The 24,569-nt window shown below is 39.5% G+C and overlaps 1 protein-coding gene across 2 annotated transcripts in view; it reads right to left on the bottom strand.

Moving 5' to 3' along the window:
• The window catches only part of LOC149218696 (Cyclophilin-like peptidyl-prolyl cis-trans isomerase family protein), a 127,846-nt gene that overhangs the window by 88,960 nt on the left and 14,317 nt on the right, over window positions 1–24,569 (bottom strand). For both annotated transcript variants that reach the window (XM_089384123.1, XM_089384122.1), the window contains one exon: window positions 6,509–6,642. In XM_089384123.1, the coding sequence (XP_089240249.1) occupies window positions 6,509–6,642 (134 nt within the window). The remainder of the gene's footprint in view (window positions 1–6,508; window positions 6,643–24,569) is intronic.

The following is a 24,569-nucleotide window of genomic DNA, read 5'->3' as shown; positions in this document are numbered from 1 at the left end:
TTCATTAACTGCGGCTAGGGCTTCATTATGACAGTAGCTAGGTCTCCTCTCTAGGACTACGGCTAGATCCACGGTCTCCCTCTTGCTGCATATTGGAGCTCTCTTTTTGCTGCGGCTAGGGCATCTTTGACTGCGGCTACATGACTGCAGTTAGGTCTCTCTTTGAGCTGTGTATTAGGCCTCCTTTGCTGCAAATAGATCTCCTTCTTCACTGCAGCTAGATCTCCTTCTTGACCTCTCTTTCCACCAAACCCAAACGAGTGGAGAGAGATCATGAGAGATGTGTGTGCCTCAAATGACTTGAGGTCTCCTCTATTTATAATGCAACGTTGAGGTTGAGCTGGGGGTTATTTGCTTGTTGGCCAACCTTGACAAATTGTCAATAACACAAATAAATTCATATCTCCATAAATACATGTCGGAATCGGATGATCTTTAGATCAATCCTACACCTCTCGGAGAGAGGAATCCAAGAAAAATATCAGCTGCCATAAATAAGATGACCTACATGGAGTTTGACCCTAGTTGCTAATTTTAACACCTCCAAAATCTACAAGTCGGCCTCAAATAGTTTTAGGTCGGCTGGGCCCCAAGAGGTACCCATTCGACCCCCTTGGAAGTCTATATAAAGGAGAGCCTTCCTCCTCATTAGTACATCGAATTTGTCTTGTTTATTTATGATGCAGCAAATTTCAGAAGGAGAAAAGGAGGGTCGAACTTTCAGAATGAGGGTTTGGGATTTCATCTTGTTCTTAGGTATTGGTTTGGCTTCTATCTTGATGTTGTTTCTGATGTATTAATGAACTTGAACTCTCTCTCTCTCATAAGGAAAGATTTATGGGTTTTCCCCTTGTGGGTTTTTCCCTCTCCTCAGGCCTAATTTCTATGTCTCTTGTCTCATTGTCTCATGCTTATTTCTTTTGCTTATTATTGGTTGATATTTTTCTTTTGTATAAGTCCTTAATGATATTGTTTAAATGTTATGTGGAACTAATGATAATTGATCATTGGAAGTAGTTACCTGTTGAAGAAAAATTTAATTCTAGCATGTGCTTTAGAAAATCAACAACTACGAATGCCTTAAACTCCAAGAACTTGGAGAAGACCTCCTCCTTCTTCATAAAAAAGATACATAACTTTTGAGAATAATCATCTATGAAAGTGACATAGTACCTGTGTCTCATGAGAGATGGAGAAGAGAAGGGCCCACATACATCTGAATGTACCAGCTCCAAAATCCCTTTGGCTCTGCTGTCTCTGCCCTGAAAAGATGACTTGGCATATTTGCCAAGCATGCACCCTTTGCACACATCATGCTGGTCAAATACACCACATGGTAGAACTGTGGCTATCTGCTGAAGGATCTTCAATGCCCCATGCATTTGTGCCAAAGTTCCCCCGCGTCTTTTGCTTTGCGCACTTCCTACCTTGCTGCTCAAGGTTGCGCATGTCTCAACCTGCAACCTGTAGAGACTCTTCATCCTCATACCAATCTACTTCATTGATCCAAAAGCTAAGTGCTTGAGGTAAGCTTTACCTCTATTGAACATGACATCATAACCCTTGTCCTCTAGGGTAGCACAAAAACAAGGTTCTTTTTAAGGTCTGGAACATTAGAGGCATCCCTGAGATGGAAACAGCTACTAGACTCCCTCTCAAAGTTGACAGTACCAACTCCCCTAGTCAAGTACTTTCCATCATCTCCTAGTTTAATGTGAAACTACATGTCCTTCTCCTTCAAATGGCAGAAATATTCCTTGTTCCTGATCATGTGGAAGGATGCTCCAAAATCAATGTACCATACATTGTTGCCTATTGATCTTACCATGCAAGTTATCAATGAGTCTTCCTCGAACTAAGAAGAAAGCCCACCTACCTCAGTTGATGCAGCGACATGATCCTTACTGGACCCCTTCTTCCGATTAGGACACTTAGTGGCATAGTGTCGAACTGGTGGAAATGCAAGCATTTGATCTTGCTAAGATCTCTCTTCTTCTTCTCGCCCTTCTGGCTAGACTCGGCCTTTCCTTGGCCCTTGGCTTTGCTTCCTTTGCCTGCCAGGGCAAAGTTCTCCCCATCCTCTGTCTTTGTTGATCTTCCAGCTCTCGTCCCTCTCCGAATTTCTTCTTGGATGCGGTCTAACCACCACCTTCCCAGCTGGGAAGATTCTCTCTGCCATTGACTGCATCTTGGAAATTCTCCCAAGAATTATGAAGTCCCAGAAGCACAAGACTCATAAGGTCATTGTCTACTATAGTCTCGTCCACTCCAGCTAGCTCATCCCGAACATGGGTGAAATTGGAAAGGTATGTAATGATGGACTCTCCTTTGCTCATCCAAATATTTCTTAGCTTGTCCTTCAGAGCAAGCTTCCTAGCATCACTAGAACCCTGATACAAATCCAAGATGACTTTCCACATCTCGTATGTTGTCTTCTTCCCATTAAGATGAGGGACAATATGGTCTTTGACCCCGGGCATTGGTGTCATTCTTGCTATGTCGGATCAATTGTTGGGAATCTTGAGGTAGAAATATTTGATTCTTCACAAATTCTAGCACCCCATTCTCTTCCAACACCACTGAGATTCGCTCCCTCTATTAGCAGGGATTCGAAGCTCCCTCTAAACAGTTATTTGCCCTTAGTCGTTGGAACGCCATCCTACTATCAAAAACTGATCTTCAAAACTCTAGCGCAAGCTTTTAACCTAAATTGCGCTCTTCACTGACTGATCAATTTGGCGTTGGTCTTTATGTTGAACTCTGCTCTGACACCATGTTAATTTTATTGAAACTCTACAACTACTTAGATGAATAACTAAAAACAAGGCAACTAAAAACTGAAACCAATTTTAGTTTCACCAAGATACAAAGTTTCTTAACAATTTATAAGCAGCAGAAAAACACCAGAGATAAAAACGCATGCACACAAATTGACACACTTGATTTCCCAAGAAACCCAAAAGGGAAATCTCGCTTTCTTTATTGTGGTATTTTATTGATTGTTCTTTGAGCAATTAGATCTATTACAATTCACGTTGCTACTACAACTAGTAATCTGTCTTTGAGAACACAATTGTTCTCCTGCTAAATAACCTTGACTTTCCCTGAGAATCTTTGATCCCTGCTCCAAAATCCTTGCACACTAGAAGCTCCTATTTTCTTGCGCAAATCTCCTATTTCCTTGCGCATTAGCCTCCTATTTTCTAGCGCACTTGGAGCCCTATTTCCTAGCGCAATTCAGCTCGTGTTGTGCACACTTGCTCCTCAAGAATACGCACTCCACACACAAAGAATTGATCTCTCAAGAATGATCAATCTTGTGCCTTCATCCTTCTCTTTATAGATAGAATTCAAGCATGCAAGGAGGCCTAGTCTTTAGTTGTGATTGTGAGTTAACTAAGAGTTCAACTTGTTCTCTCTCCAATCAACACTGAAGTCTTAACTCGTTCTCTTTCCAATCAACACTAAAGACTTAACTCGTTCTAACTGAACTTGTAATTGCCACCTCATCCTATAGTCAAACTGAAGAAGATTCCACATAACTGAAGCTCCAACACTATGCATGCAACCTTGATGACCATTCCAGTAAACTGGAAATCAACTCATCCAAACTGAAGTCTATCGCATGAATTCACACTCATGCTAGAGAAAGACTAATCTGTGGTCTTCACTGGCTAAGGCACAAGCCAAACGACCTTCCATCGCTACATTTTCAACATGCTCAACATGGATTTGACACATGTCATGTATATATATATATATAAAGAACCACTGAAAGTCTAGGCATAATTTGAGGTGCATGCAAGGGCAGAGATGCAATGGTTGCCTTCAAATTCGTGATTTACTTTTCTGGATCCCATTGTGTCGGATTCAAAGCAAATTGTGGGAAAGGATCCAATAACCTTGGGGAGTTCACTACGTTACTCTTACTCAAATTTTTTCTTAATAATCATATTCTCAAACTACAGGTAAGAGGAGACACTTTATTGGCAATTAATTGGATAATTGAAGTGGTCCATCTTGTAACAATTCGTCCTTTCTTTTGGCTCAACTCCTTGAGGATCTGAAAGGGCACTTCCAATCCTTTGATTTCCAACATCTAAATAGGGAGCAAAATCTTGATGCACATCAACTTTCAGAGGAAGGACTAGTGTGTGTCTTTGTTCTTGAAGAGCTAGGTGGTCATCTTTTACTAAGGTCTAGGACTGATACTCTGAATAACTTTTGAAACTATCTGTATGGTAGACTGTATTTTAAACACCCCATTCCTGAACATTTTCTACTTACATGGTTAGCAATATCTGAACTGTTTTGAACCCTATCTAGTACAAGTTGTGAACACTTTGAACACACACACGCACATATATAGAACCAATGTATATCCATCTTAACCCTACATCTATCATTGCACAAAGATGAAGCAAGTCCCTTAAGATGAAATCTGTTTTAGATGGAAAAATCTTGAGGAAAGATTTGCACCTCGAGGGATTTGATCCCTCTTCGCACATGATACGTCTAGAGTTAAAATGGATCTACATTGGTTAATCTTAGAGTTAGAGAGTGATCAATCTTCAAAGTAGTATTTGCTAGGAATCTGTTCACACTCATAACAATACAAAATTTTGACATTTTCTTGATTTTAGCAAATTTCCCCTAGTGCATGTAAGATGCAATACTTGGTGTGTGGATAGTACAGAGAAAGCTTCAAAAGGGTATTTTCAAATTGTCAATATTTGTTAATTTGTGAAATTTTCCATTTTCAAAAGGGTTCCATTTCGAAGATTGGTCACATATTTGGATACTCACTATGGACAGGTACATATGCTTGACTTTTGGTGAAAATTCAAGAAAGTGCAAAATTAGGAACTTGGGATCTTTAATTGGGAAACTAAATAGATTTTTGGATACCCTTTATAGAGGACAGTATGTCTGCAAATTTTGGTGATATTTGGATAATATCAAAAAATAGGCCAAAATTAGGGTTTCTATTTTTACAGAATACTATACAACAACACGTTCATGTGGTGATAGAAAAGAAAACTCAGAATTTTCAAGTAATGTTGAGAAAGTGCAAAATTTGGCAAAGGAAATGGCTTTTAGTCTATGGTGCACAAGTTTCCAAAATGTCGGAATATTGGTACAAGTGTTTGAAATGGGCAAAAGATCTGCCCAAATTTCCAAGAAATGGCAGGTCTGGAAGGGATATATATATATATATATATATATATAATGGCACAACAGTTTCCAATCATAAAAGATAATTGATTATACATAACAAAAAACAATTTAATCGTTGAGTCAATTGGGTTTATCTAGGGTGGTTGGGAGAAATGTTATCCTCCCCACCCAAGTTCAATCCAACAAGTGACATGATGAGCTTTGTTGTAATTGTTGTTGAGTCTAAGCAATCCCTCAACAGCCAAAACATGTGTATTCCTCATCTAGAATATAAAGATATTTCTCATAGAAAAAAACAAAACAAATTAATCGTTGCATTCTTGGAAAAAAAAAACAACATGAACTAAGTTTACATGATTTCACAAATGTTAACTCTCATACAATAATAATGGAAATCTGGAGAAGCCTAAGCCTCATTATAAAATGCATTCCACCAATTTTAAAGGCAAATCGAATACTATGTCCAGGAAGTGAATTGCAAGACCAATTAAATAACAAAGTCACCCCAAGTTCATTTAAATTCACTTTTTGGTTAAATGAAAAATATTAAATGGAAGAAAACATGAAAAAAACATCAGAAAACAAACCTAAGTTCTAACTCTTAATTTTGTCATATTGTATCTATCATTTAACACTTAGGATGACCATGAGATGCATGCTCCCACCGATACTCGAGCTACGCAACACCAAGCATCCCAATTTGATGAAACCAATGAGACAACAATGCCCCCAAGCAATGATCTAATGTGGCATCAACTTCAAGCAATTGTGGACGAAGATTGCAAGACCATGACTACAACCCTCGAATGTAAACATTGCATTTGTCCCCACCTTAGCACGATTCTCAAACACAACAAACACTTTTGGACTCTATCTCACTGTTTGTTGTCAAATCTGATGGGCAACCATATATAGTGTTGATTGGAAGTTATTCCTTTCGTAGATTCATGTCTAAGTTGATCGAGAAAAGGCTTACAAAATTACAGGCAAAGTGGTCAACACTCGTAAGTTGTAATAGTGAATCAATGATGGGTTCATGCAAAAGGCAGTCCAAAAGTTATTCAACAAGATGAAACCCTCTAACATAAAGAGTAGAAACCACAAACATAAAGATGATGATAAGTGGCAAAAAAATGCTAGGACGTGCATGAAAACATTTATGGGCTGCAAACATAGGTCAAAATATATGATAAAGAGATGCATTATAGAAATGACAATGTAAAATGATTATAAATTCAACGGATCGCTTCTTGCAGCCATATAGCTATTCCTGATTACATCATGCAAATGCAGAAGAAGCTCTCAAAACAAGCCATCAATGGTACAGTACCATCAAGCCATGGTGTCGGTGCCAGTGAAATGAAGAATTGACTGCCATTTGTGTTAGGACCTGCATTAGCCATGGACAATATTCCCGCTCCAGTATGTTTCAAATCTCGGGTAATTTCATCTTCAAATCTTGGGCTGCAAACATTAGGAACAATTAAGTCAAGGTAAGAAACCAGAACAACTATATTGCAAGCATGAATTGACTGCACACTTGTACAACTAGACAGACTCAAAACAGGAAGGTGCCAACAGTTGCTTCGATGCTAAGTTCCTCTGAATTACATATAACATGCATGTATTATCCTTTTCTGGGTCACTGACCTCAGATATATACAGAGATAGAGAGACAGGGAGATAGAGATGCACACAGATTTATGTCATTTATCTAGGCTGTGAATAGGTAAAAGCAACCATCTTTCCACGTCCAAAGATTATAGAACAAAGAGGACAACAAAAACAGAGGGTAGATGAAATCTTCGAATCTGATTGAATTCAATCACCACGTGTTTACACAATATTAGCTCAAAAGTACGTATGAACAAGCAAGAAAAAGAAAAGGACTAAGGCAACATGTTCAGCCAACAAAATGAGCATATGCTATGGTGCTTTGCATATATTGGAATTGTTTGGAGCCAGAATAAATTTATTGACTAACAGACTTCATATTAAGGACTACGGCTTACCTAACAATTCACCTAAGAAATTTTAACTAACAAGAAGTTGTATCTGCTTTTACCAAATATTAAGAAATTATCTGCATCTCGCAGCGAGCCAACAACTCTATTGATCTATTAAGCAAATTTGTTACCCATGCCAAATCTGGTCAAAACAAAAAGCAAAATCAACTGACTAAATATGTGCACCCACCTTCAAAAAATGTTGAATTACTGCACGGGCACTGAAAAATAATCAAATAATACAAACTGGTATAAAAGTTGGAACCTACCCAAAGAATCTACAAGTAATCATGGTAAGCTCATCTTGTAATTCTGGCAGTTCTTCTCTGAGCAGAGAAAAGTTGTAAAAAGCAGAAACTAGGGAGGAACATCAGTTTTATCATGAGAATTAGATATTGCATAATTAATCATGAATTGGAAATTGACAGAAACACATGACAGAGACATTAAATGCTTCAAAGATATATATATATATAGAGAGAGAGAGAGAGAGAGAGAGCATCTTGTTTGAACAAAAACGAGTCATAAAACATTTTTGGTATTTTAGCAAGGACCTAAGCACCCAAACGATCCATCCAGCATGAACCAGAGATTGAATCTGGTCCCTACAGAATGGAATCGGTTTTCCATACACATCAACAAATTACATAATTCAGCCAGTAGAACTAGTTTCTTAATATTGTAGGCACAAGAAAGGGGAGAATCCATAAAGAATATCCTCCCTAAGTCTAAAAGTTGTGCACCTGAACTACATTAAGTAGTCGTCTAGTACAGGTAAAAGGTGCAGATCAACTCTTTAAGGCAACATATAGCCAATATGAGTAAATGATGGGGTAATCTTCACATTTTGTCATCATTATCATTGTATATTAGCATGTTTCTAGGGTTTGGCTTAAAGCTGACCTAGTCAACACTCATTTATCATATTACTTGGTGGTTAAGACTGACCTAGTCATTATGTTGGCCCATAACCCCTCTTGGGCAAAGCACCCTATGGTCTACCTCTCGAGTTGTGTATAAATACAGAGTTGAGAGTTATTTGTAATGTCATATTGAGCTACAGCTTTCCCATACGACTCGTTCTTTTAGCCTACAAACCTTGTTGCCACAAAAACTAGCAGGCCTTGGAGGGGCACCCTACAAGGCTAACACTAGACCAAGTGACAACAATGGGGTGATGGCCCACCGTCACCATAGCCAAAAGTCCTTGCTCTTTACGGATTTTCACCGATGGGAGGAGTATCGGTATGTGAGAAGGTCACGTAATGGATATTCTAGGGTTAGGGTACAAGGTGACTCAATGAAACCTTCTACAAGAAAGGCACAATTTAGGCTTTGGGCTCCAATTGGAAGCAATCCGCTTCTTTTATAGAGGCCTAGGGTTAACAGCACAAGACTTAAGGCTTGATTGATTGATTGAATGTTGGGGTGGCCAAAGGTCAAGGAAAAGGAGAAAGGGTTTCCAACAGTGATTTTCAACAAGGCTCATGAAACACTCAAACAAACCCCTAAGTTGAAGCAAAGACTAAACTAGGGTTTTACCTTAGGGCAAAGAAAATTATGGACAAGATTGAAGTGCATGCCCACCACTAGATAAATTTTATGGCAAATGAAGTCCCCTTGATGTTAGGCTCTTTAATCTCACAAATGCACCTTGCCTAGGGATTCGCAGTGCGCTCCAAGCAAGAGTTAGCAAAGCTTGGCCTTGAAGGGGTCGAATTTAGAGAAGAATAATTTATGGATAAAAGTCAAGTCTGATCACCAAAAATATGGACCAGTCCCTTGTTCCTTGGGAGTATGGATTCTATGATATGATAGATCAGCAAAAATGTTGCTAAGGAGGTCAAATTCTTAATGCCCTAGCAACAAAAATTCAAGCATTTACCTACGCAAAGAATAATGGAATTTTCATGGGAAAGTTATTTAAATTTCACCATTAGGACATTCATTCAAATGTTATGTATGAGTAATGCATGCAATAGATCATCTAGATAGCCTTCAATAAATTGGGGCACAATAGAAAAACCTAGATTCAACATTATTCCATACATTACACGTGTAGAAAGAAAAATATTCAACAATAGGTACACTTACAAGATAACATGCAAAAGATTCCATCCATTGATCCAAAGAATAGCTCCAAAGACAAATGATTTAGCTCCAAATGTCAAAATGCATTCATAGATCCCAAATTCTCCACAAGAAAAGAAGTTGAATTGCTCAAGAAGGCCAAAATTCCAAGTGATGTGATGATGAATTGTTACAAAATGATTCCTCCTCTATTTATATGAGGAGTCATAAGATTTACTTTAGCCTAATGCCCCAAAAAATCATAAAATAATGTGCTACTAACAAGCTAGGTCACAAGTCAACCTAGTAGCCAATGAATAAACATAACTCTAGCCCACACGTGGGTGACATAAGAAAGAGAAATGATGACATCATGCATGCGGTAACCCTTCTAGGGCTAGTGTTGAGGCTTCTTGGTGCCAAGTTGTGAGTAGAAGTCCTCTAAAATCATTTCCTAAGGGTTGGCCCTTAGGTCTCTGTCAATGCTCCTTTGTGGACCCCAATTTTCATCTTGGGGCACAAAAGTGGTCTCATGAGCCTCCAAGTGGTCAAAAAACCTGTCTCTACTCCAACAACGGGGGCTTTCAAGGTGGTGCTTTCCCTCCCATGTCTCACGGTGTGAGACCATCCTCCTCCGAGCCCTAGATCAGCTGCCAAGTTGGGGGCATGCTAGGTTGATCCAGATTTAAACAAGAACGCAACAAATTACAAATATAACCATAAATACAGAGATGCAACAGAAATAACACTTCATTTCATTAATATCAAATACTGAAATATGTTTACAAAACAAAATGGAAATAAAACTAGCTCGAGCGATGGTAGCTTATCTCTTAGAAGAGATGTGGCGGCTACATGCCTCTGAACTGTGTTATAATGAGGCTCAAAAGCCTATTTATTATTAAAAAACAATGGAAAACCCTAAACATCCAAAAACCTAACCCTAGGAGATAAAGCACCAAACTATGGGCCCCATTTAGGTAAATTGGTACATCAACTTCCCAAGGTCGTAACTTTGGCATACGATCTCCATTTGATGTGCACAATACCTCGTCAGAAAGATCTATTCGAGGACTACAACTTTGGCCATTGTGTAGGAATTTACAGGGTAAGTTCCTCAGAAAGAACACTAAAAGGACACCGCTCACAACCAGATCACAGATCAATACACCAGTATTTTTGACGTGGTTAAAACCCTCAAAGAGGGAAACAGTCCACGGCCTGAGCCAACGTGGCCACTTCAGGCAATTTATTAATCAAAAAATGAAAATTTACATAAGCTTTCTCTCATAGACGGATAACCCGAACAATGACCCTCCATGCGCTTTAAATAGAACTCATGGACCAATCGGGTGTCAAGCCACGGATCAAGTGTCGGTAATACCGAGGAGAGAGTGAACCGTCGGATCACTACATATCGTGACCGTCGGATTGTAAGTTACAAAATGTACAACGGTAAAGAAACACACTTTACCTAACTCTATACTAGACCAAGTTGAACTTAACTATTTCCTATGTGTCGGAATATCCTAACATCCCCCCTTAAGAACAACTTGGGATAGGATTGAAGGATTTACAAATATGACACAATAGGAGAAGGAAGGAGGCACTAGAACTCCCTTAGTGACAACTTCCTAAACTCCAAGCATATATCGAAGTTTAGTGAACTTCGCCTCTGTGAGAGCCTTTGTGAAGATGTCTGCAACCTGATCATCTGTTGAACAATATTGCACTTCAAGAACATGGTCATGAATGAGCTTTCTGATGAAGTGCATGTGTAGTTCAATGTGTTTGCTGCGCTGATGCTGGACTGGATCTTTGCATAGCTGAATGGCACTTTGATTATCACACCAAAGTGTGGTTGGATGCTGCTGCTCAAAGCCAAACTCTGATAGGATCTGACGAAGCCACAAAGCTTCCTTACTAGCTTCCATGGCACCACGATACTCTGCTTCTGCTGACGAAAGAGAAATGGCAACCTGTTTCTTACAAGCCCATGTAATAGGTCCTGAACCAAGAGTGAAGACATAACCGGCAGTAGACTTCCGATCATCAGGGTCACCAGCCCAATCAGAATCAGTGAAACCAACTAATAGAGGAGCTGCTTTGGCACTGTAATGAATCCCAAACTGTATTGTACCTCGAACATAACGAAGTATTCTTTTAGCTGCTTTCCAATGACTTTCACGGGGGTTTTGCATAAAACGAGCAACAAGGCCAACAGCAAAGGAAAGGTCAGGACGAGTATGGGTTAAATACAAGAGTTTTCCTACAAGTTGACGATATAAGGTAGCATCAACTTCAGGAGAAGTACAAGAGACTGAAAGTTTGACTCCAGACTGAAAGGGAGAAGGGGCTGGCTTACAGTCTTCCATGTGAAAATGACGAAGAATATCACAAGCATACTTGGACTGGGAAAGGGAAATACCCTCCTTGGATTGCAAGACTTGAAGACCGAGAAAATAGTGTAAGTGTCCTAAGTCTGTCATTTCAAATTTCTTTTTAAGGCTGGACTTCACATGGTTTATAAGGTTGGGATCACTACCAGTAAGAATAAGATCATCAACATAAAGAACAAGGATGATAAGAGAGTTGCCCACTTTCTTGGTGTAGACAGTATTGTCAGAATAACACCTAGAAAAGCCAGATTCTAAAAGAAAGCTATCCATTTTGGCATACCAAGCCCGAGGAGCTTGCTTGAGACCATAAAGAGATTTCTTAAGTCGACATACAAGGCTGGAGTCTGTTTGGATGAAGCCAATGGGTTGTTCCATATAGATTTCTTCATGCAAGTCCCCATGCAAGAAGGCAGATTTAACATCCATCTGATGGACTTCCCATTTTAAAGAGGCAACAAGGGAAAGAACAAGGCGGATAGAGTTCATTTTGGCAACAGGGGAGAAGGTTTCAGTGTAGTCAATGCCTTCAACCTGTGAAAAGCCCTTAGCAACAAGACGAGCTTTATGTTTATCAACTTTCCCATCTGGTCCATACTTGGTTATGTAAACCCATTTACATCTAACAAGTTTGCGTCCCTTTGGTAGAGGAACAAGATCCCATGTATCATTTGCCAACAATGAATGATATTCTTCATTCATAGCTGCTTCCCAATGTGGATGGCCTGAAGCTTCTGCAAAAGTGTCAGGATCATGATTTACTGGAGCTTGAGCCAGTAAAGAAGAGGCTCTTTCAAACTGAGAACGTGTACGTCGCTGATCTGTAGGATCACCGGCAAGATCACCTGCTGCATCCCGAGTAGCACGGACCCATCTTGGAAGTTGAGGATCCTGAGAAGGTGGGGGAGGATTGTCATCCTCACTTTCATCATCTGAAGAAGAAATGTTTTCAAAAGTAGAAGAGATAGGAAGAGGTGGCACATCCGCCGGACTAGGCTCGCAGGCCGATTTATTTTCATCAAATTTTACATCTCTTCTAATGATAACATTTTTGGACTTAAATGGAATAAGTCTATAACCTTTTACATCTTCAGAATATCCAGCAAAAGTACATTTCTCACTCTTAGGTTCTAAAGCTTTATGCTTTTCATCTGGAATATGGGCCCATGCTTCACTTCCAAAAACACGAAAGTGACTTACATCTGGTTTAATGGAACTCCAAGCTTCTTCTGGAGTGATATTCTTTAGAGCCTTAGTAGGAGTGCGATTTATTATATAATTTGCACAATTAATTGCTTCGGCCCAAAAACTAAGACTGAGTCCTTTAGATTGCAGCATACAATTAGCCATTTCCTTTAAGGTGCGATTTTTCCTTTCAGCTACACCATTTTGTTGTGGAGTGTATGGAACAGTATGTTGCATTTGAATTCCATTTTCGGTGCAAAAGTTGATGAATGTGCTTTTAACATATTCTCCACCATTATCAGTTCTTAGCTTAAGAATTTGATGTCCAGATTGTTTTTCAACAAAGGCTTTGAAGGCCAAAAAAGTGTTAAATACTTCGCTCTTGAGTTTTAAGAAGTATACCCAAGTGCGTCTGGAGAAATCATCAATGAAAGTTAAGAAATACTTGCAGCCAGAGAATGAAGCAACAGGAAGTGGACCACATAAATCACTGTGCACAAGCTGTAAAGGGGCTGAGGCATGCCAAGAGGCACGTTTTTCAAAACTGTCCCGATGATGTTTTCCGAGTACACATCCGGAACAAACACCATCTCTGCAAGATACCATAGGAAGACCTGTCACCATATTTTCTTTACATAGATGCTGAAGGGAGCGATAGTTTAAGTGACCAAATCACTCATGCCAAAGTTTGCTCACTTCATCATTATGAGCAACAAACACTGAGGGAAGATTTGATGACCCAAAGTTGTGAAACTTATACAACCTTGTGGAATCATCAGCAATACCAGTAGCTAGAATCTGTTTAGGATCTCTTAGATCCTTGATTACAACATCATGAAGTGAAAATTCAACAATTTTACCTTCACCTGAATGAGTTATCTGATATACAGATAGAAGGTTGCAGGATAAGGTTGGAACACATAATACATCATTAAACTGACCATTGTCTAGATGAACAGTTCCAGTCCCTACAACATTAAGAGATCTATCATCACCAACATATATATTTTTGGTGTTACAATCATTTAAAGAAGAAAACATGGTTTTGTTTTTGGCCATGTGATAAAAGGCTCCAGAATCAATGAGCCACTCATGAGAATGAGAAGAAGAAGATACATTTAATGCATAACCAGACTGAGATGATTGACAACGACATGCAGAAAGTGCCATTCCTGAAGATGAAGTTGAAGTTGAAGTTGAAGAATGCTCCACATGGATGTTATGTTTCTTCATTGCGGCTTCCAAGGCTTCCATCTTCTTAAAGCATTTAGATTCTAAGTGGCCATCTCGATTACAAAAGTTACAATGTCTATCAGTCTTCTTCCATTTGTTTTTATTGGTCTTATCATTTTGCTGAAATGATCTTTCATTTTGAGGGTGAGTTTGCTTAGGACCCTTGTTTGGTTTAGGACCATTCTTTTTAGGATATGACTTCTTAGGATTCTTTGAATTTGGTTGCCGCTGGGCGGCTAACGCTTTCTTGGAAGAGTTTCCAAGATTAAGAAGACCAAGGTGTAAGAGTTTTTCTTGTTCTCTTATTAAAGAATCACAAAAAAAGTCAAAGGAAGGGGCCTTGTAGTCTTTTCCTTGGCAAATGAAAGCTTCCCTTGTAGAATGGAAGGTGGTAACAAATACAGAGTAGGCTGGTCCCAACTTAGTAAGGATGGAATAAATAAGGTTACTATCTTCTTTCTTAACCTTAACACCTTCCAAGAGATATCTAAGGGTCTTGAATTTGGACAAGAAATCTTCAATGCAAGAAAAATTATTAGGATCCAATGTAAGCAACTCATTTTCAAGTTGATGGGCTCTAATTTCATTTTTAATCCCAAAAACTTTAGTGATTTGTTCCAATGCTTCATGAGGAGTATCAAGTTCTGCAATATGGAATCTAAGATCAGGAGAAATAGACATCCCTATCAAACCACGTGCTTGATCTTGTCTATTTTCCCATTTTGCAGCCTTGTCTTCATCTTTTGGTTTCTTCTCTTAGCCTGTGGCTATTCTGTAGAGACCTTTACTTCTAAGTAAATCTTCCATGTAGGATATCCATTGGAAGTAGTTTGTGCTGTCAAGAATGACTTGGCATGGACTTTCCATTTTTAAAAAAAACTGAAGCTGAAGATGCTGAAAGTAAGTGTTCCAATGGATAGATCTCGAAAAATTAGGCTGTTTTAAAAAAAACGGCTCTGAAAAAGGCTTCCGGATGAAGAAATTATGGCTTTTTGAAAAAAAAATTGTTGAAGTTGCCGGCAAAGTGCGCGAATGTGCGGGAATGAAAAAAAACGCCCCCACAAAATGGAGATTTGAACCCAAGACCTCTACTCTCTTAAAATAGCTTTGAACCAATTGAGCTATACAAAAAATTTGAGAGAGAGAGAGAGGGGGGGGGCCTTGGGTTGCGTGCTTGCCTTGAGAAAGCTCTTTTTTCCTACAAAACAAAAACACAAAACCCAACACAAATATGCAAAGAAAAACGAACCTTACGGCTCGAAGTTAGCTTTACCCAAAAAACTAAATATTTTCAAAAGTTGAACCTTGCGGCTCAAAGTTAGCTTTAGCCGAAAAACTAAATATTTTTCTCAATGTTTCTGATTTTCTGAGATCACACTAAGGTGCAGGGAAAAGAGCATACGCATGAGAAAAATCCTTCATTTCTGTTTCTGATTTGCCCAGATTGCACAGAGTCGCAGGGCAAAGAGCATACGCAGAAATGAAAGGTATAGATCCAGTTAAAAAAAAGGTAAATAAACCGAAACCGAAATAAGCAGAGAGAAAATAACAGTAAATTGCAAATAAAGACTGTATACCTCCAGATCTTAAAAATGACGCAGCTAGGGCTACCGGAAACCTTTTCGCATGAAACGAAAGGGGTTCCTCACTGGAACAGATGCTCCGAACACAACAGAGCAGTCCTCTCAGCCCGAAAGCAGTCAGAAACAGCAGATCTAGGAAACGGCAGTCGGATGCAGTTCTACCGGCTTCAGATTTGGATCACCAACGGACGCGGCCCTCAAATAGCTCCGATACCATGTAGGAATTTACAGGGTAAGTTCCTCAGAAAGAACACCAAAAGGACACCGCTCACAACCAGATCACAGATCAATACACCAGTATTTTTGACGTGGTTAAAACCCTCAAAGAGGGAAACAGTGCACGGCCTGAGCCAACGTGGCCACTTCAGGCAATTTATTAATCAAAGAATGAAAATTTACATAAGCTTTCTCTCATAGACGGATTACCCGAACAATGACCCTCCATGCGCTTTAAATAGAACTCATGGACCAATCGGGTGTCAAGCCACGGATCAAGTGTCGGTAATACCGAGGAGAGAGTGAACCGTCGGATCACTACATATCGTGACCGTCTGATTGTAAGTTACAAAATGTACAACGGTAAAGAAACACACTTTACCTAACTCTATACCTAACTCTATACTAGACCAAGTTGAACTTAACTATTTGCTATGTGTCGGAATATCCTAACACATTGGCCCCAATTTTCCCAAAAAATGTCGTTTAGGGCCTCAAAACGGCTCCGGAAGTTCAGGTCCCGAAAAACTGTTGTGCTACAAATAAGGAAATTGAAAAATTGAAAGAAGCAATGGTGGGGGTCCAAATGAAATAGGCGAGTGGCCACCAATATCCACATGGATCGTTCCTCCTTGCGTTGAGTTCCTCCATGAGATGAGGAAACTTTTGCTGAACTTGGTCCCTGGTGAGCCACTTGCCCTGGTGAAGGAGTTGGACTGCTTTGACAACTCGATATAGTTAGATCCTTTGTTGTCGGGTGTTTTTGCTCTGCATGTCCATGATCTGATCAGTTGTGGCTTGTTCCATGCAGTCTGGATTTAACTCTGTAGGTGTGAGTTGTTCTGCGATGTCTGATGTGTCCAACAATGGTGGGAAGTATGGTAGAAGGCGGTCCACATTGAATATTGGGTGCATGCCAAGGAATGGGAGAATGTTGAGCTCAAATGCATTGTCTTCCACAACCTTGGTAATGGTGTAAGGACCATATCGGAGTGGTATGAGTTTCCGATAGGCTCCGTTAAGGCATTCCTTCTACAAATGCAACCAGACTTTGTCGCCCACCTTAAACTTGTGTGGCACCCGATGTTGATCATGTATCTACTTGTACTTGGCATTTGATTTCTCCAAAATGTCGTGGACCTGCTGGCAGATGTGTTGGATGTGCTCAATGAAGTTGTTTGCCTTATCAGCTTCAAACTGGACATGAGCTGAATATGCTTGAGTAGCTACAAATGGTATGGCCACATCAATGGGACATAGTGGCTAGAATCCCAAGCCCACCTAAAAAGGGTTGTGGCCAATCGAGCTATGGAGAGCCTGATTATAGCTGTGCTAGACATAGGGGAGGCTCTCATCCCATGTGTGTGGATGTTTTTGTTAGAAAAAATGGAAAGAAAAGAATGAATTAAATAAACCAACAACTCACAGGTGAGGACGCTACACCTAGAGGCTGCACAAACTGGAGCGTACACACTCTATTCAATTAATCAAAGATGATTCAATAAATACATCACAAAGGATTAGGGAGGTGAGAACAAACTCTTACAACCTAGGAACTAATCCTAACTTAAGGAGTTACATTACAACCATGTAACCATTTCTCCATTAATACAATATAATATTAATTATTTTCAACTCTCCCCCTTAATGGAGAAAGGATTATCCTAAAGTCTTAACATCCCCCTAAACAATTCAAACTTCACTTTCCTAAGAGGCTTTGTAAAAATATCAGCCACATTGTCACATGTTTTACAGTATTCAATAAAAAATTCTTTTGACTGGACCTTTTCTCTTACAAAGTGAAACTGAGTATCTATGTGTTTTGTGTTCTTATGAAACACTGGATTGTTCGCCAACTTAATGGAACTCTGGTTGTCACATTTGATGATGGTCACTTCTTTTTGCTCTTATCCTACATCAAGGAGAAGACTCCTCATGTCGTTGCACACACTGCTTGGTACTCGGCGTCAGCTGAAGATAAAGACATGGTGCTCTGCTTTCTACTGCACCATGTTATGACCCCAGATCCAACACTAAATGCATTGTTAGAAAATTATATATTACGGAGCAATAGAACACATAAAATATTGCAGAAATATAAACACAGAAAACGCATAAAACAAGAGAGACAAAGATATACGTGGTTCACCCAGTTTGGGCTATGTCCACGGAGAAACAACCAGTCCTTCCTTTTATATTATCCAGCAAACTTAAGAGATACAACCTACAACAAATCCGCTGTAACACCCTCTTCGCTCTCAATCTCCTCTCTCTTTCTCACTCAGAATACAGATCTACATAGACGCAATACAATTCCCTCATATATCATGAGGAGTTGCCTTCTAGGGCAAAAAACCCTAAATTAAACATAACTTCTATCGTCAGATCTCCGCCTAATGAACAACCTAGATTGACTAGAAATTACTATACTTTTTAGAAGGAAATTTTACATCTATTCTTAGCTTCGATGGTGCTGCCCCCGAAACCCCCCGCCAGGGGGGGCTCCCCAAAGGTCGCAGCCGCCCCCCCTGGATGCCCACTGCAGCGAATATTTTTCGGGCGGCGTTGCTGCCCCATTTCGAACTGGGGTCCAATGTGGCGATACCTTTGAATATAGAAGATAATGAGGCTCCACACCCAACAATCTCCCATTTGGAGACTGATTATAGCAACTCCACCGCTGCTTCATTTGCTGGACAATGACTCCTTTTTGGACCTGGCTGTTTCTCATCTTCTTCATCATACTTGAGGACCAATTGAAACTGAGCATATTCTCAGTTTCTCCCTGGTTACAACTTTTGTTAGCATGTCTGCGGGATTCTGGCTAGTGTGTATCTTTTCCAGCTTCAACTCACTATCTTCCAACATTGATCGTATGAAATGGTACTTGAGCTGTATGTGTTTAGTCCTAGAATGAAATGTTGAGTTCTTTGCAAGATGAATGGCACTTTGGCTATCACTGTATAACGTGCCCATATCATGCTCCTTACCCAATTCACCCATAAACCTTTGTAACCAAATCATTTCTTTACTAGCCTCTGTAGCAGCAACATACTCTGCTTCTGTTGTTGAAAGTGCAACAACAGTTTGGATTTTTGAAACCCAACTAACAGTTGTTCCACCTACAGTAAATACATATCCTATAGTGCTCCTCTTGTTATCTCTGTCACCTGCCATATCTGTATCAACATATCCCTGTAGAGAAATGTTTGAACCACCAAAGCATAATGCTTGATTTGTGGTACCTTTCAAATATCTGAGAATCCATTTCACTGCCATCCAATGTTCCTTTCCTGGATTGTTCATGTACCTGCTTACAACTCCCACTGCATGTGCAATATCAGGCCTTGTGCAGACTATTGCATACATTAAGCTTCCAATTGCTAATGCATATGGAACTTTAGACATATAATCCATGTCTTCTTGGGTCTTTGGGCACATTTCCTTACTAAGTTTAAAATAGCTAGCAAAAGGTGTACTAACTGGTTTTGCATTGTGCATATTAAATCTTTTCAACACCTTTTGTATGTACTCATTCTGAGATAATGTTAGTTTGCAATTTTTCCTGTCTAGTTATTCTCATACCAAGGATTTGTTTTGCAGCTCCCAAATCCTTCATTGCAAATGAATTTGCCAATTTTCTTTTGAGCACATTTATTTCCTGCATGTTAGACCCTGCAACAAGCATGTCATCTACATACAGTAACAATATAATATAGTTGCCATCATTTTGCTTTTTCAGATAGACACAATGATCAGAGTGACATCTAGTATAACCTTGTTCAGACATAAACTTGTCAAATTTTAGATACCACTGCCTTGGAGCCTGTTTTAAGCCATACAAGCTCTTCTTCAACCTACACACTAGTTTCTCCTTCCCTTTTACCTCATATCCTTGTGGCTGCTGCATATATATCTCTTCCTCCAAATCTCCATGGAGAAAGGTTGTCTTTACATCTAACTGCTCAAGATGCAAATCTTTAGTTGCTACTAGACTTAGAATAGTTCTGATTGAAGTCATTTTAACAATAGGAGAAAATATTTCATCAAAATCAATACCTTTCTTCTGTGCAAACCCCTTCACCACAAGTCTAGCTTTGTACCTCTGTTTTCCTCCATCTTCTTCCTTCAACCTGTAAACCCATTTATTCTGCAATGTAGTTTTACCTGCAGGCAACCTAACTAAGTCCCAAGTCTGGTTATGCATTAAGGAGTCCATCTCTTCATCCATGGCTAGCTCCCACTTCTTCCTCCTTTCAACCTGCATTGCTCCTTCATAACATTTGGATTCACCAGAATAAGTCAACAATAAATAATATAATGAAGGAGAGTATCGTTCAAGGGGTCTACTTATCCTGGTAGATCTTCTAACACCACTTTCAGGTGTTTGGGGTGTCTGTTGCTGTTGTGGTGGTTGCTGTTGTTGTGGTTGTTGATTATTATTATTTTCAGGCACCTTTACTTTTTCAGTGATCTCATCAAGAACTGTGTATTCCTTGTTTTCTTTTTCCTATTTATTTTCTTACAACTAATTCTTATACAAGACCTTTTCATTGAATATTACATCTCTGCTCCTAATGATTTTGTGATTTTCATAATCATATAAGCGATAACCAAAATCATTAACACCATATCCAATAAAGGTACATTTTTTTGATTTTGCCTCAAGCTTTGTTCTATGTTCTTTATTAATATGGACAAAGGCCTCACAACCAAAAGGCTTTAAAAAAGAGTAGTTTACCTTTTTACCTGTCCATGCTTCCTCTGGAACACCACCATCCAGGGAACTTGAAGGCCCTTTGTTTATTAGATAAACAGCAGTATCTACAGCATCTGCCCAAAATTGTAAAAGCAATCTTGCATGCAATCTCATGCACCTTGCACGCTCCATGATTGTTCTGTTCATCCTTTTTGACACACCATTTTCTTATGGTGTTCTTGGAACTATCTTCTCTCTGCGAATTCCATGCTCTGAACAGTACCTATCAAACTCGTTGCTGCAATATCCACCTCCATTGTTTGATTTGAGACACTTCAATTTCTTTCTTGTCTCAATCTCAACCAAAGCTTTCCATTTCATGAAAGTATCAAATACATCAGATTTATTCTTAATACAATAAATCCAAGTTTTTCTAGTTGCATCATCAATAAAAGTAACATAATAACAAGAGCCACCGAGAGATGATACCTTAGCAGGGCACCATACATCTGTATGCACAAGCTATAATTTTTCGCTCTTCTTTTCTTTCCCAACTCTGAGAAATCTAACTCTCTTCTATTTTCCATAAATGCAATTCTCACAGAAGTCCAAATCAACATTCTTCAAACCGGACAACAAATTCCTTGAGTGAAGGATCTTCATCCCCTTCTCACTCATGTGTCCGAGCCTATGATGCCATAATCTTGCATCTGCTCCTTTGGAAGTTAAAGCATTAACAGAGTTATAAATACCATTGCATAAATACAATGTACCAACCTTTTTGCCTTTTTCTATTACCAAGGCTCCTTTAGTGACCTTCCAAGCTTTATCTGTGAAAGTTGTCACACAACCTTCACCACCTAACTGCCCTGTTGAAATCAGATTTTTCTTCAGATCTGGAACATGCCCTACCTCCTTTAGTAGCCATTGGTTTCCATTCTGTTGTTTTACAAGAACCTTACCCATTCCAATAATTTTGCAGGGTTTATCATCACCCAAACGGACTTGTCCAAAATCTCCTTGAACATAGTCATGAAAGTATTTATTATCAGGTGTGGCATGGAATGAGGCCCTTGAACCTACCACCAAGGGATCAGTAATATTTTCGAAAGAAAGAATCAAAGCATCTTGTAACACCTCACCTGTCACATTTGCTTCATGATTGTTTTCTTGTTGTGCATCTCCTTCTTTTCCCTTCCAAGATCTACAGTCTTTCTCAGGTGTCCTTTCTTTCCACATTTCCAGCAGACTATCCCCGATCTGGACTTGCATCTGCCTTTCCTTGATTTACTGCGATATCCTAAGCTCTTTCCTCTTTCCATTTTTCTTCCTCTAAACTCTGCACTCAAAGCATTACCCGATGTCTCACCGAAGCTTTTCCGTCGCATTTCCTCGCTAAGGATAGCACCAACAACATCATCAAACTTTAAAGTACTAGATCCAGAAATAGAGTTACTAATGTCCATTACTAAACCATTCCAACTTTCTGGCAATGAGCACAAGAATAACAAAGCTCTAACTTCATCATCAAAGTTTACCCCTACAGAACTTAACTGACTTGTAACAGTATTAAAATCACTTAAATGGTCTGCAACAGATCCACCTTCCGAAATCTTCATATTAAATAAACGCTTCATAAGAAATACCTTATTTGAGGCCGAGGATTTTTCATATAGTTTCGCCAACGCCTTAATCAAACCCTCTGTCATTGTTTCCTTTGAAATGTTGAAGGCAACCGATGCTGCGAGACACAACCGTACTGTTCCAAGTGCCTTTCTATCGAGAATGTTCCATTCTTCATCTGTCATACCCATTGGCATCTTTGTTTTTCCACCCAATGGTAGGTACAGATCTTTCTGATACAGATAATGTTCCATCTGCATCTTCCACAGCGAGAAGTTTTGGCCATTAAATTTCTCGACCCTAAACTTACCATCTTCCGCCATTGCTCCCACTCGAACCAGGAATCCTTCTCTCCTGCGAGTTTGTCAGCCAAAAAAAAGACCTTCGGCTCTGATACCAGTTGTTAGAAAATTATATATTACGGAGCAATGGAACACATAAAATATTGCAGAAATATAAACACAGAAAACGCATAAAACAAGAGAGACACAGATATACGTGGTTCACCCAATTTGGGCTACGTCCACGGAGAAACAACCAGTCCTTCCTTTTATATTATCCAGCAAACTGAAGAGATACAACCTACAGCAGATCCGCTGTAACACCCTCTTCGCTCTCAATCTCCTCTCTCTTTCTCACTCAGAATACAGATCTACATAGACGCAATACAATTCCCTCATATATAGTGAGGGGTTGCCTTCTAGGGCAAAAAACCCTAAATTAAACATAACTTCTATCGTCATATCTCCGCCTAATGAACGGCCCAGATTAACTAGAAATTACTATACTTTTTACAAGGCAATTTTACATCTATTCTTAACTTCGGGGGCGCTGCCCCTGAAACCCCCTGCCAGGGGCGCGCTCCCCAAAGGTCGCAACCACCCCCCCCAGACCCCCTCTGCAACGAATATTTTTCGGGGCGGCAATGAACTGGGGTCCAATGTGGTGATACCTTTGAATACAGAAGATAATCAGGCTCCACACCCAACATGCATAACCCGTGATAAATCGTCGATCATCCAGGTTACCTGCCCAATCAGAGTCTAAAAAACCTACTAAAGTAACATCAGATGTATCAGTGTATAAAATACCATAATCACAAGTACCATGAAGATACCTCAGTACACTTTTTGTTGCAACCCAATGACATTCAAGAGGTTTAGACATAAACTGGCTCAACACACTAACAGAGTATGCTAAGTCTGGTCTAGTTGTAGTCAAATATATCAGACTACCAACTAGTTGCCTGTACAAAGTAGCATCCACCTCCTTAGAGCCATCATCATTGCACAATTTCAGATTTTGCTGCAAAGGTACTGATGTTGTCTTACACTGTTCCATTCTGAACTTTTTGAGCAGCCCTCTGACATACTTCCCTTGAGTAAGGAAAGTCTGCCCAGAGTCTCTCCACACTTCCAGACCTAGATAGTAATGTAAACTTCTGAGGTCTTTCATTTCAAAAACTTGTGACATCTGCAATTTGATTTCTTTGATTAATGCATTTGCATTACCTGTTATAATCATGTCATCCACATACAAGGAAATCAAAATTATAGATTTGGATCATTCTTACTCCTATGAAAACCATGTTGTAAGAAAAATGAATCAATCTTCTCGTACCAAGACCTGGGTGCCTGTTTTAAACCATAAAAGCTCTTTTTCAATCTACAAACTAAATGCTCCTACCCTTGTTTAACAAACCCTTTAGGCTGCATTAAATAAACCTCTACCTTTAAATCACCATTTAAAAATGCAGACTTAACATCTAACTGGTGTAGCTTCCACTGATGTTTTGTATGCGGCCCTCCACTCATGAGATTGACTAGCTTCTTTATAATTTGTGGGCTCTATAACATTTAAAATGTTTGACATTAAAGCATAGTCTTTCAATCTGGCTGGTAGTTGAGTCTGCCTACCTGATCTTCTCGGTAAGGGACTCACCTCAAATCTATCTGCTTCAGACCTTAGTGGGCTTGACTTACTGATTACATCACCTGCCTCTTCCTCTTTCTGCTGTTGTTGTTGTTGTTGTTGTTGCTACTGTTGCTGATTGTCCTCACTGCTTTCTTCCATCAACAATGGAATGTGCCACTCTTCAAGGTTGTTCTCCTTATTTCCTTCCTCAGCCTGCTCATGAAATAACACATCTCGACTCAAAAAAACTTTATGAGTCAAAGGATTAAACAACTTATAAGCTTTAAACTCAGTGCAGTATCCTACAAAGATGCATTTCATGGCCTTAGGATCTAACTTCTTCCTATCATCCTTGGGAATATGGGCAAAGGCTTTTGACCCAAAAACCCTTAAATGATTCACTACAGGCTTATATCCATAAACGCTTCAAAAGGAGTTTTAAAGTTGAGACATTTAGTTGGACTCC

This window comes from Pinus tabuliformis, chromosome Q (genome assembly GCF_031772625.1).
Source record: "Pinus tabuliformis cultivar Carrire ecotype Pingquan chromosome Q, CPIR1, whole genome shotgun sequence".
In the NCBI taxonomy this organism is placed as follows: Eukaryota; Viridiplantae; Streptophyta; class Pinopsida; order Pinales; family Pinaceae; genus Pinus; species Pinus tabuliformis.
The sequence above is the reverse complement of the archived record's forward strand: the minus strand, read 5'-3'. Positions and strand labels throughout refer to the sequence as shown.